The 12851-nt window shown below is 51.4% G+C and overlaps 1 protein-coding gene across 2 annotated transcripts in view; it reads left to right on the top strand.

The window, feature by feature from the left end:
• Positions 1–11722: 11722 nt before the first annotated feature.
• PSTPIP1 (proline-serine-threonine phosphatase interacting protein 1) overlaps positions 11723–12851 on the top strand; it is a 42487-nt gene continuing 41358 nt past the window's right edge. The window contains exon 1 of one of the 2 annotated variants that reach the window (XM_055363872.2): positions 11723–12478. In XM_055363872.2, the coding sequence (XP_055219847.1) occupies positions 12443–12478 (36 nt within the window). In that variant the 5' untranslated portion in view covers positions 11723–12442. The remainder of the gene's footprint in view (positions 12479–12851) is intronic. The other variant, XM_055363871.2, reaches the window with a different exon arrangement.

The following is a 12851-nucleotide window of genomic DNA, read 5'->3' on the forward strand; positions in this document are numbered from 1 at the left end:
CTGGACCTCCGCATAAGTTTAAAAACCTAGCAACATAGCTCCTCTGCAGGAGACAGGAGACAAGTGCTGGTGTAACCGAGTCTCTTGGAGCAATGGGAAGCCTTTTGGGGAGGATTATTGGAAGAAAATCCAGAGGGAGGGGGCTTGCTTAAAGAGAGCGACCACAGCCAGAGCAGAGCAGAGTGGGGGGGGAGGGGTGGGGGGGAGGGAGGCAGAGGGGGTGGACAGAGGGAGCATGGGTGAGAGGAGTGCCGAGGTGGGAGCTGCCCAGTGGGGAGCCCCAAGGCAGGGCAAGGATTGTCTTGGGCTCCCTGCCATTCATCCCATCCCTTAATGAAGATTAGAAAATGTCGCCTGCTTTGGCTGATGAAGTCTCATGTTTATATCGCTTGGCTAGAAGAATAAGGTCTCGTTTTCAGACCTCACTCATTCCCTCAGCTGGATACCCTTATGTTTCAGGTTGGGTTCTGCAGAAGTAGAAACACTGAGACAGAATTTGAGGCACATGATGTTTATTAGTGGTCAACAGCTAGGAAAGGAGCGGGGAAGCAGGCTTGGGCAGAGGGAAGCTGACCTGTGCTGCAGCTCAGCAAAGTCTCAGCTAAACCAGCAGTGTTCATCAGAGTTGTCCAGCATCAGATCTAAGTGGATGGGCCTCTATACTCCTGCCACCATCAGTCACCAGATGTAGGCTACCCCAGCAACGGCATAACCTGAGATGAGGTGGCCCTCAGCAGTGGAGGCAGGCTCTGCAGGAACTGAAAGCTGAGACTGTTTGATGACCTCTCTCCCTGCAGCTGAGCAGCAGGTCCTTCCTTGAAGGGGGAATCTGGGCTGCACATCTCCATGTCTATCACACTTTAAGCAGTGAACCACCCTCTCAACTGTACATGGCAGAGAGACAAACTTTACAGAATACAAACCTATGCTTTGGACAGATGCTTTGATAAATGTGGATAGGGAAAATAAGTCATTGTGTTTGTACTAAAGGAGTCCCAATTAGGAGAGTCAGATTCTCTGAGTCCATTGCTTCCTGATTTTCTGGCCTGGCAGTTTTGAAATATCTGGCTTGTCATATCTCACCACTTCCCTCCCCTCCTGCTGTGCTAGCTCCTGGGCCTGGTAATATGCTTCTGCTGGATGAAGGTGCCACGTCGTTCTGTTTAAAGCAAAGAGCATTTTTTCCCTTCTTTTCCTATTTCTGTGGGATTTGGCCATGAGGCCTTGAAGTCGGGAGTAAGGAGGTAGCCCGAAAGACATGGGACCTGAGTCCTCAAGAGGAGGATGCATCTGGCTTCGAGGCCTTTAGTGCCCTGCTAGTGCCCTTAGCTTGAAGTCCAAACCCTCAGCCTGGCATGAAGTGCCTGATGAGCTGGGCTGCTTCCTCCCAGCCTGGCACAGAGTGGGGGCTCAGTGAGTAAGAATGAGGAAAAATACCAGGCACAGTTGCTCACAGCTGTAATCCCAGGACTTTGGGAGGCCAAGGTAGGTGGGTCACCTGAGGTCGGGAGTTCTAGACCAGCCTGACCAACATGGAGAAACCCCGTCTCTACTAAAAATATAAAATTAGCCGGGGGTGGTGTCGCATGCCTGTAGTCCCAACTACTCTGGAGGCTGAGGCAGGAGAATCTCTTGAACCCAGGAGGCAGAGGTTGTGGTGAGCCGAGATCGTGCCATTGCACTCCAGCCTGGGCAATAAGAATGAAACTGTCTCAAAAAAAAAAAAAAAAGGAAAAATGCTTATTTCTGTTAATAGTGATAATAATACAAGGATGCATGTTTCTCTAGGCTCCACCAAACCATAGGTACTCACAGGGGCTCAGTACCAGCGATAAGCTAAAGTTGCTTGGTTCATCTGCTCATACAAAACCTCAAGTGTCGGCTAGGCGCGGTGGCTCACACCTGTAATCCCAGCACTTTGGGAGGCCAAGGCAGGTGGATCACTTGAGGTCAGGAGTTCAAGGCCAGCCTGGCCAACATGGTTAAACACCGTCTCTACCAAAAATACAAAAATTAGCTGGGCGTGGTGGCAGGTGCCTGTAGTCCCAGCTACTCAGGAGGCTGAGGCAGGACAATCACTTGATCCCGGGATGCGGAGGTTGTGGTGAGCTGAGATTGCACCACTGCATTCCAGCCTGGGCGACAGAGCAAGATTCCATCTCAAACAAACCAAAAAAAATCCTCAACTGTCTCCTCAAGGTCTACTCCAAACAATTTCTAGGAGATAAGAGATAAAGAATAATGAGTTAAGAGCCAGAGCTCTGGACTCACCACTGAAATGAACCAGGGATCCTTGGAGAAAGGCTGATTTGAGAGCGAGGGGCAGGTAACTTACAAGATAAGCCTGAAAACTTGGGCCAGAAAGTAAAGAAGTGCTCAATAAATGATGGAGCCATAACAGAAGGGAACAGAAGCCACCCTAAGGGGCTCGCAATGGCCAAATCTGGGATAATTTGAGCATCATAATAAATAATAATAGTAACAGATTATAACTCATTGGATGAAATAGAACTTACCAAGCCCACACTAATATAATTAAATGGATAAATAATTGGGAGAAGGGAAAATTCTTCCTTATGGTATAATAAATGTAGATGGAATGATGGAGTTGGAGAATCACCAACGGATGCTAAAACTAGTGGGCGAAGATGCAAAGAGAAACATGATCTACATATTTACATAGTCTCAAAGGATTTCCCCACAAGATACTTACAAATGACTAAGGGAAAAACAGTAACTTTAAGGTGAAGAAAACTGGTGGACACTACTTTAATCAAGTGATCAGAGTTAACAACACCAATAGTGGGACAAATTGACATCACGTGCCTCCTGTTATGATGCACTGAGATAGACGCAGCATCACATATGTGGTATCTTTTGCCAAAAACACATCATCTGAGTCTAATCATGAGGAAAGCACTTGACACAAACCCAAATTGAGACGCTTTCTATGAAACAACTGGCCTGCAATCTTCCAAAGTGTCAAGGTCATGAAAGTCAAGGAAAGACTGGGGAACTGTCACAGAATTAAGGAGACCAAGAGAAAAAAACACAAAATTTTAAAGGACATTACAATTAATGAAATTAAATTTGAATATGGAGTGCAAATTAGACAATAGCCTTATATTGATGTTAAATTTCTTCTTCTTCTTTTTTTTTTTTTTTTTTTTTTTTGAGTGAGGGTCTCACTCTGTCACCCAGGCTGGAGTGCAGTGGCATGATCAAGGCTCATTGCAGTTTCCACCTCCCCAATTCAAGCAATCCTCCCACCTCAGCCTCCCGAGTAGCTGGGACTTCAGACACATGCCACCATGCCTGGCTAATTTCTTGTAGAGATAGGAGTTTGCCATGTTGCCCAGGCTGGTCTCGAACTCCTGAGCTCAAGCAATCTGCCCGCCTCACCTCCCAAAGTGTTGGGATTACAGGTGTGAGCCACCGTGCCTGGCCAATGATAAATTTCTTAATTTACAAAACTGTACTGTGGTTATATAAGAGAATTTCCTTGTTCTTAGGAAATATACGCTTGAATAATTTAAGGGTGAAGGGATACCATGTCTGCAACTTACCCAACTAATAGAAAAAAATCAGTATGCATACATAAAAATAGAGAATAATAAAGCAGTTGAAGTAAAATTTAAACAGTCTGATGAATCTGGGTAAAACAGACAGGAGTTTTTTGTACTCTTTTCTCTGAATTTAAAATTATACCAAAATAAAAATTTACAAAAAAAGAAAAAGGAACATGAGAAAGCCTGCCTCTTCTAGATGACCTGAGGAGGTACTACTAGGGCGGGGCTTGGGAGGCAGCTAGAGAGCGAGTGCCTGCACCCTGAGGATGTGGGCTTTCATGGGGCTGGGAAGTCTGTTTGCTACTCTGGCTTCCAGCCGCTCCTCAGCTTGGTTCTACGATTTGAAGTCCTGGGAATGAGGCTTTTCCAGCTGAGCAGACAGGGCTGTCAGCAGCAACACTGTCAGGTCTACTGTGAGTCTACTGTTGTGAGTCTACTGTGGGTGAACCTGGACTAGGTGCCTTTTCATGTTATCAAACACTGGTGTAGGCATGTATCTATCTATCTTTCTTTCTTTCCTTCCTTCCTTCTTTTTTTTTTTTTTTTTTTGAGATAAGGTCTCACTCTGTCGCCCAGGCTAGAGTACAGTGGTGCAATTATACACAGGTCACTGCAACCACAACCTCCTAGGCCCAAGTGATCTTGTCACCTCTGCTTCACAGGTAGCTGGGACTACAGGCACATGCCATCATGCCCAGCTAATTTTTTTTGTAGAGACAGGATCTTGCTTTGTCGCCCAGGCTGGTCTTGAACTCCTGAGCTCAACCGATCCGCCCACCTCAGCCTCCCAAAGTGCCGGGATTACAAGCGTGAGCCACTGCGGCTGGCCAGATTCTTGTTTAAGCTTTAAACAAGTAACCTGCTTAAATATGTAGGCTCATCATTTCTGTTTTCCAGATGAGGTAACTGAGTCTCAGTGAGGTGAGGCTGGACCTCTTCCAACTCTGACTCCAGGGATCATCTACCCCTGCGCCTCCCACCCCAAGTTCCACTCCTTGGACAGGCTGGGGCTTCCCTACTCCGAGCCTCAGCACATGCTGCTCCCTTTGCCTGCACACGGGCCCACCACATTGTCTCTGCCTATTGATTTTCCGGCCCAGCCAAGACTGAAGTTGGGGTCTCCTGCCTCTGAATCCTAGGTTTTCAGGGAAAATTAAACACCAGCTGGGCTGAAATCAAGCTTTGCCTTACTGTGAACAAGTCATTTTCCACCTGAATTAAAACCAGCCCAACGGGGGAGAGGATGCTAGAAACATATTTTTGAAGCTGTTTTGAGAGACAGCTGCCATAATGGAAACAAAACAAAACAGGCTAGAAAAGGGGTTGGGGGGTGGGAGATGGTTATGCGTTTCCTTCCCTGTCAGTGAGATCATTCTACTGGTCCCCCTCTGGGCCCTGCCACCCCCACTTATTGGGCCTCAGTTTCCCATTTGTAAAATGACAAAGTAAGGCAATAGCAGGAGTTCTCCTCCAAGGTGTATGACTGACTCACTTACGAAACCTAAAATCTATGCTCCCTGGCCCCACCCAGTCAGTAGGCCAAGGTTGGGACTTGGCCTTTTGCTTTTTTTTTTTTTTTTTTTTTTTTTTAACAAAGTCCCACTTCTGGTAGGCATACTTTGTGCTGTTTGAGCACCTCCAGATGGTCCCTGCAGGCTCTTCCATCACTGCAGGCCTCCGCCCTCTGACCAGTGATCGGGTGGCAGTGGATTCCTGGGACTCACTGAGGCCCCTTCCCCATGCCCACCAGTTCCTGGGCCACCTCCCGAAGGGCCACTTTGCACCTCTTTGCTGTCTTTCAAGAATCCTGACCAGCACTCAGCTTCTGACGACTGATAATGCTTGGAAACTCAGAGTCACACTCTTGTGGCTGCAAATTAGTAAACCTGAAAGCTCCTCGTCAACTCAGACAAGCTGTGTGAGTGGGAAGAGGCCTTATTTTTTGCAACTGCTGTCCCTGGGGGCAAACTGAAAAACAAACTATATCACACCCTGAAGGCCAAAGGCCACACCCTCAGCCCCAGTGGAGGACTCTGGGGCAAGGATATTTCCTGGAGTCAGAGGAGGGGAGCCTCCATCTGAGCGCCACACCCCCACCCCGCATGGGCTCTGCACTTCCTCCTCAGTGGGGACTTACTTTTCCCTTCTTCCTCATCCTGTTTCTGCCCCAGGCCCTGGCCCCTCACTGCCAGCCCCACACTCTGGGGAGGAAAGACCCTTTTTAGCGATGGGACTCCGAAAAGTTAACTGACCTGTCTAAGCCTCAGGTTCCTTATCTGTTGAACGTGGCCTAATGCCTCACACTGTTGTTGGGAAGATTAATTGATACATAAGGCATGGGAAGTGCTTACAGCAGAGCCTGATGCAGCACGGCCCTAGTAGGCTATTAGCGTTATTCTGGAACTGCCTTCCTGCCTCACGGGTGAGCTCTTTCCCATTAATCAAGACCCGGCTCCCCTCCTTTGGGAGGACTTCCCAGGCCAGGCTCCTCAACAGCCTTTCTCTGTTGTCTGCGCTCAGCACATTTTCCCTTCCTAGGCTGCCTCCCTCACCAGACTGGCAGGGGCTGAGCTTGTTCATTTGCATGTTCCCAGACAGGAAGGCTCAGTCAGTGCTGGTGGGTGTGCTTCAGTGGAGCTTGTTCCATTCTGGGACAGGGTAAGTGGGGTGGACAGTGGTTGCCCCAGTACAGTAGGCACGTGCCTCTGGCCACCTGGAGGGACCCTACAGGTATTTCCCCCAGCAATAGTGAACCATCATGGCCAGGTGCTGGAACATCCCACTTCAGCCATGGGATGGGTGGACAACCCTACAGCCATGGGCAGCGTCATGACAGTGCACCCACCGAGGTCTAAATGGCCGACTCATGAATGCCCTTCTGGCCATAAGCTGATGGCAGGTTGAGAATTACTCCTGCAGGACAGATGCTCCCCTGCAGAAGGGAGAAGTGTGCGTCACTTGCCCTACCCCTTGGACCAGTGGCAATGCTGTCTCCAAATGAAATTCATGGCAAGGGCCTCCTGGCTCTTCGAATGTCACCAAAGAGCTTTCAGACCCTCCTTCTCTCCCTCTTCTTTCCAGCCCCTGCCCCTCTCCAGAAGGCTGGAAGCTCTCGCTTTAGATTCTTCCTGGATAACAAATTAGAATCTTAGGACCCTCAGAGTGCAGTCCCGCCCTCCAGCTTGGTGTCAGCCTCACCTCTGAGGGCTACTCCCCCAACAACATCTTTTCTTCCAGCCCCTGAGAACTTGGCTGAACTTCCTTCAAAATGGTGTTTATTCGGCCAGGTGCAGTGGCTCACACCTATAATCCCAGCAGTTTGGGAGGCCAAGGCGGGCAGATCACCTGAGGTCAGGAGTTTGAGACCAGCCTGGCCAACACGGTGAAACCCTGTCTCTACCAAAAATATAAAAATTAGCCAAGCGTGATGGTGCAGGCCTGTAATCCCAGCTACTCGGGAGGCTAAGGCTGGGAGAACTGCTTGAACCTGGGAGGCGGAGTTTGCAGTGAGCCAAGATTGTGTCACTACACTCTAGCCTGGGCGACAAAGCGAGACACTGTCTCAAAAAAAAAAAAAAAAAAAAAGATGTTTATTTGCTTTCCATCTTGCCTGCATTTTGTCCATTTGTCCATCCATTTATTGGCCAGGAAAGGCTTTCCTGAAGAGGTGACATTTGATAAGAGGGCCAAGGGATAAGGAGTAGTTAGCTGGGCCGAGGCAGGGTCTAGGATGGAACAGGAAGAAGCTTCCAGGCAGAGGGGAGATCATGTGTGAAGGACCCGGGAAAGAAGAGAATGAGGCAGAATGGAGGAATTGAAAGACGGTCCAGGAAGCAGTACCAGAAATTGAGAGAGGCATAATGGGAGTTGAAGTTTTGAAGAGTAGGCTGGGACCAAATTATGCAGGGTCTGTAGGCCATGTAAGGGCAATGGCCATTGTCCTGAGAGTAATGGAAAATCATGGCAAGGTGACAGTGGGACGTTGATATGACCAAATGTGGATCTGAAAATGGCACTCTGCTGTGTGGAGAGCAGACAGGAGTGAGCAGGGTTGGTTTCACAGATGTACAACTCGTGTAAGCAAATTGTACTTGGGGTCTAATGCTCTGAGATTGCTGTCTTGGAATTCTTAATCACATTATTTTTGAATTCGCTTTTCTTAAGTACAATATGATGGGACAATGAAGCATACATCAAGGACTTGGAGCCTTGGCTCCTGTGGTCCTGCCTCCAACTGCCTCCCCTGGACTTGTTCTCAGTCTCCTTCTCCACTTCTGCCTAGCAACCACTGCCACACTCTGCCCCCAGCAGAGACCTGAGTGCAGGCATGGGGACAGTCCGGGTCAAGGGCACACCTGGTAGCATCTGAGGATTGGCCATGGCAATGTGGCCCCTGCCCCAGGCTGGCAACACCATGGCAAATTCAACAGGCGACTCAGGGGGCTGAGCCTCTCACTCACTTCTGACCCTGGTTCCTAGTGCATCCTGGCCTGGATTTTGCAACACCCCTGGGGACTGCCTGTCCGCTGTGGGTTGGTGAGGCAGGTCCATGGGAAATGGCAATGCCTGGCTTGACTTCCCCAACCTCCGCTGGGGAACGCAGAATGCAGATCAGCTTAGTGGCTGACAGGAGGAGAAGTCCAGCAACTGGTGAATTTCACACAGAACTGAGTCAAGTCAGAGGGTGGGGCGGGGCAAGTTGTCCCACAGATATTCCCACGCCCAAGGGAGTGTAACGTTAAATAACAAATCAAAAACACCATTCCAGGTTGAGAGAGAGATTGCAGTAAAGAAACAAGTTTTATAGATTAGTACCTTTAACGGCAATTTTGTCCCTGCTTTTTGAGTAAGAGATCTCACATTTTTATTTTACACTGGCCTCGCAAATTATGTAGCTGTCCAGGCAGTGAGCAATCAGTGAGATCAAGCTTGTGAAATTGATGGAGGTCCTGTAAATATTGATCCTCCTTCTGTGGCAGCTGGTGTTACTGGTTTTGTTGTTTCTGTGGCTCAGAGGGATGGGTGAAGTATCTTCAGGAGCTGAGTCCTGCCAGTCAGTGGTGGGGGCTGTGACAATAAATGTTATAAAAACTGATTTTGCATTTTATTCTCAATCCTTGGAGCTACCGCTTCTTGAATTCTTCAAGCAGATGTGTTCAGGTACCAGGCAAAACAGGCAGGGGCTCTGCCTGGGAGGGGTATGCCCCCACAGCCTGGCCTGAGGCACAACTGCACAGACCTCAAGGCAAATTGTTTTGAAGCAGCTGGAACAGTCACTAAAAAGCGATGATTTTCAGGGATGGATTCCTCTCCCCAAGGTCCTGGGCCTGGGTGTGGGTGGGGCTGGTGTGAATAGGGGCCCCCTAAGACAGTACTCTTTTCTGAGGGGCGCTCAGACATCTCAGTCTTGCTCCTCCATCTCCCTGACATCCCACCAATCCACTCAAGCCCCACCGCACCTGCCCCAACCAGACCTCATTCCTGTCGAAGTCATCACAATATCTTCTTCTGGTCTCACCCGCTCTGAGCCACTCCTTATGGAGAAAGAACTCCCTAGAACCTGTCTGTCAGTCTCTAGGCCCCTCAGAGCAAAAACCAAGTCTGCCTCCCCTTGAGGCCCCGGTCCCAGCAGGACCCTGCAGGAGTTGGTGCTCAGCAGTGCTTGTGTGCCTGGGCTGAGGAGAAGGTTGTGGTGGTCACGTGGTTGGCTTTCAGCATCCCCGGCTGCCCATTCGCAAGGCCAACCATGGGGAAGTATGAGCACGTGACCCACTTAGGGCCAAGGAGACACAAGGGAAGATCTCCTGGGGAGCTGGGCGGAAGGGAGGGTGCAGGGGTTTTGGAGAAAATGAGACACAAGGGCAGGTGTCCTTTTCTGTCTCTGCTTGTGGCTGTGTCTGGAGTTGTAGATGAGCTGCTGCAGCTCCTTGGCCTCCAGCCCAAGGAGGAAGATCGTAAATGCAAGAGAAACTCAGAGAGACTGAGCTGAAGCCCTCATGTACCACAGCTGGAGGCTGCCCTGCCTCCAGCCCCCTTGTGTAGACGACAGCACACGTCCTCTGTGTCAGACCCTCTGGTTTATGTTCTTTGCAGCCAAAAGCATCCTCAACTGATGCGAATAACACAGTGATGCAGAATAGTATGTGCTAAAGGCTGGCCTCTCATTCCTGTAGCACCATCAGCCCCGGTGGCTTCCCTAGATTGTTTTTCCATTTATTGACTTGGGTGAGAGGGTCTCGAGGTAGAACTAGAGAAAGGAACAACGAAATGCTTTTTGAATAGAGGGCTGTTAGTAAAAGACAACTGTGGAAGTTAAGAGCGTGTGCTTTGGCTTGGGACAGATCTAGGACCAAAGCCCAGCCCTCCGCTTATTGCCTGTTACTTGGGTGCGTTACTTACACTCTTTAATCACTAGTTTGCCCCTCTGTAAAGTGGGGATAATGACAGTGTAACTGAGGCGGTCCGTGTGAAAAGCAGAATGATGTACCCGGTGCTGGGTAAGTACTCCAAAGCCAAATTGGCTGTCTGGTCGCCCAGCCTGGGGACCTGCAGCAGGTAAGGGTGGAAGGGAGGGGAGGAGGAAGGCCTCTCTAGTGGAGAATTGCAGAGTCTCTCCAGAGGTTCCTCACATTACTTCCTTCCCCAGTTGCTCCAGCCCGTCACCAGCATGGCCCTCCATCCCCGGCTGCCCTGGCTGGACAAGGGCAGTTGGGAAAGGAAGGCCTCATGTGTGGGAGCCTTGAGGTTGGCTTTGAGGGGTGGGAAGATTTGCCCAGGTAAGGAAGATCAAGGAAGGCTTGCCAGAAGGGAGGCTGGGAACAGAGCAGGTGGGAGTGGGAAAGGTGCCTCCTGGGAGAGGGAAGAGGCCTGGCCGGAGCGGAAGTCTCTGGGAGGTGATGGGAAGGACACCTAGAGAGGCAGGGCAGGGAGCCCAGCTGTGAAAATTTCTGCCAATAAGTGGGCAGGAGCCTTCTGTTAACAGAGGGTCTGTAGTCTGCTCCAGACCTAGAGGCATCATCCCATCTGATGGATGGAGAAACTGAGCTCAGGGAGGCTGAGCCAGTGCTATCAGAGGTGGTGGTGCCATTGGGAGGCGAGGTGCAGCCTGGCTCACTCTATGGCCTACAAAGTTCAAGGGGATTTTTACACTATTAATTGTCTTCAGCTGCAAGTAACAAAAAACCTGACTGGGGCGCCTTACAGATTAAAGATTAGCTCAAATCCAAGGTTTCTGGAGGTGAGGGCCTTCTGGGGGCAGTCCCATTGCTCTGCAATTCTCCCCAAAGTGTTTCCTCCTGGGTGGCTATTTCGGAGCCTGGGTGTGCCCCCTCTCTCTAAACCCTGGGCATGCATAATGGGCACTTGGGAGCTCAACTATTTCATCTGCAGCAGCTCTCATCTTATCACCCCGTCAGCTGTAAGGCAGACATCAGTGAGGGTGGTGATTTGTGGACAATCCCTGACTCACCCCATTTTGCCAGCCTGCCCTGGGCTCAGGACTTCCTGCTGCATCTTCTGCTGAGTGGGCAGGGCATGGCGTCTCAGGGCTGGGGCTGGGGCTCTAGTCCAGGGCTCTTCCTAAGGTGGTACCACACAGTGCCCCCAGCACCTGCCCACCAAACTGGAAATTCCAGAAATATTCTCGACACCGTCTCCTTTCCAAAGACTGGGTGTGGCAGATGAGGAAGCTGAGGCTCAGCGAGTTGGAGGGTCTATTAAGGTCCCTCAGCCCCAGAAGGGTGGGGTCAAAATTAAACAAAAACTGGGCCTCAGGCTGGGTTTCCAAACACCCCACTCTGTGCCTTGATAATCCTGTTTCTCTCTCTGTCCATTCCCATTCACTGAGCTGGAAGCCTCCATCTTCAGAAGGGGGTTCTCTGCCCCAAACAGCGTCTAATCTGGAGACTTGCGGTGGTGGCGGTGGTGGTGGTGGTGGTGGGGGCAGTGCTGGGGCCTCAGGCTGTTCTCCCTCAACTTGCTGCCTGCTCACCTTGCCTCTGTGTGCTCACAGCCCCCCAGAGCACAGCTGTGTCTGCTCCCAGACTATGGGCTCCTTGAGGGCGGGACCTGGTTTGGGTCCCAGAGCAGCCAGGGTTTGATGAATGACAGATGCCCTAGGCCTGGATAAGCCCCTCCAGAATGGCTTGCTAGTGCGGGGTGGAGAGTCTGGCATCTCTGGGCCCAGCCTGGAAGGGTGCTGGACTGGCTGGCGGGTGACACACCTGGGGTTCCTGGGCGCCTCCTGGCCACACTGTCAGTGGGCCTCAAGCTCCCTTAGCATATGGCCTCTGGAATAAAGTAAGCCCGCACCTCGGGAGGGGGCAAGCAGAGGCAGGAGCAGGATGGCAGGTGGCAGGCGGGGCTGCACAGGGGAGCACAGCAACTCCACTTCCTGTGGGTGAGGGCCCTGTGCCTGCCCCGGGGGAGGTTGCACAAACCTTCCTGCGCAGGCCTCGGGCTGCCTGCCTGCCTGCCTGGCCTGAGCTCCAGCCTGCCTCTTCCACTGGCCACTGCCTCCCACCCGGGGCTGGCATCCCTGCTCCCTGCCCTGGGTCCCAGACTGTGTCCTCCATCACCACAGGGTCGGTGAGGGGCTGGGCTGGACACCAGGGCCCGCCCTCCCATCACTGAGCTCCACTCCTTCCTCATTTTGCTGCTGATTCTAGCCCCAAACAAAACAGGTTGAGCTTTTTCCTCCCCTCAGAAGCTCCTCTCTGGCTCGTGGCTGCCTTCTGAGTGTTGCAGACGGCGCCGGCCAGGAAGGGGGGCCTGGGCCAGCCCTGCCAGGACTGGGACGCTGCTGCTGGCACCTGGCCCTCCATCAGGCCAGCCTGTGGCAGGAGAACGAGCTTTGCCGCGGCAGACGCCTGAGGATGATGCCCCAGCTGCAGTTCAAAGATGCCTTTTGGGTGAGTGAGGATGGTTGGGGGCACTGAACAAGTGGAGCGGGCAGAGCTAGGCTGAAATCTCCATGCAGGTGATGGGATGCGGCTCCGAGAGGGGAGCTTTCTCATAAAATAGTGGTTGATTCTTGGTCTTAATTGTCATGGAGGTGGCCCAGGCCCCCACCCCTTCTGGATTGGAACGCAAGTGGACTCCGTGAATGAGGGTCCTCCTCTCTGCTGCCCCATCTGTTTTCTCCTCTGGGAGACCTCTCCCCACAGCAGGAGCTCCTCAGAAGAGGGTAACACATGGGTGGGGGCTTGAGGAGGATGTGTGGGGCAGCAAAGGAGGGGTCACAGATTTAGAGACCAGACAAACTTGAGTTCAGGTCTTGGCTCT

This window comes from Gorilla gorilla, chromosome 16 (assembly GCF_029281585.2).
Source record: "Gorilla gorilla gorilla isolate KB3781 chromosome 16, NHGRI_mGorGor1-v2.1_pri, whole genome shotgun sequence".
NCBI lineage: Eukaryota > Metazoa > Chordata > Mammalia > Primates > Hominidae > Gorilla > Gorilla gorilla.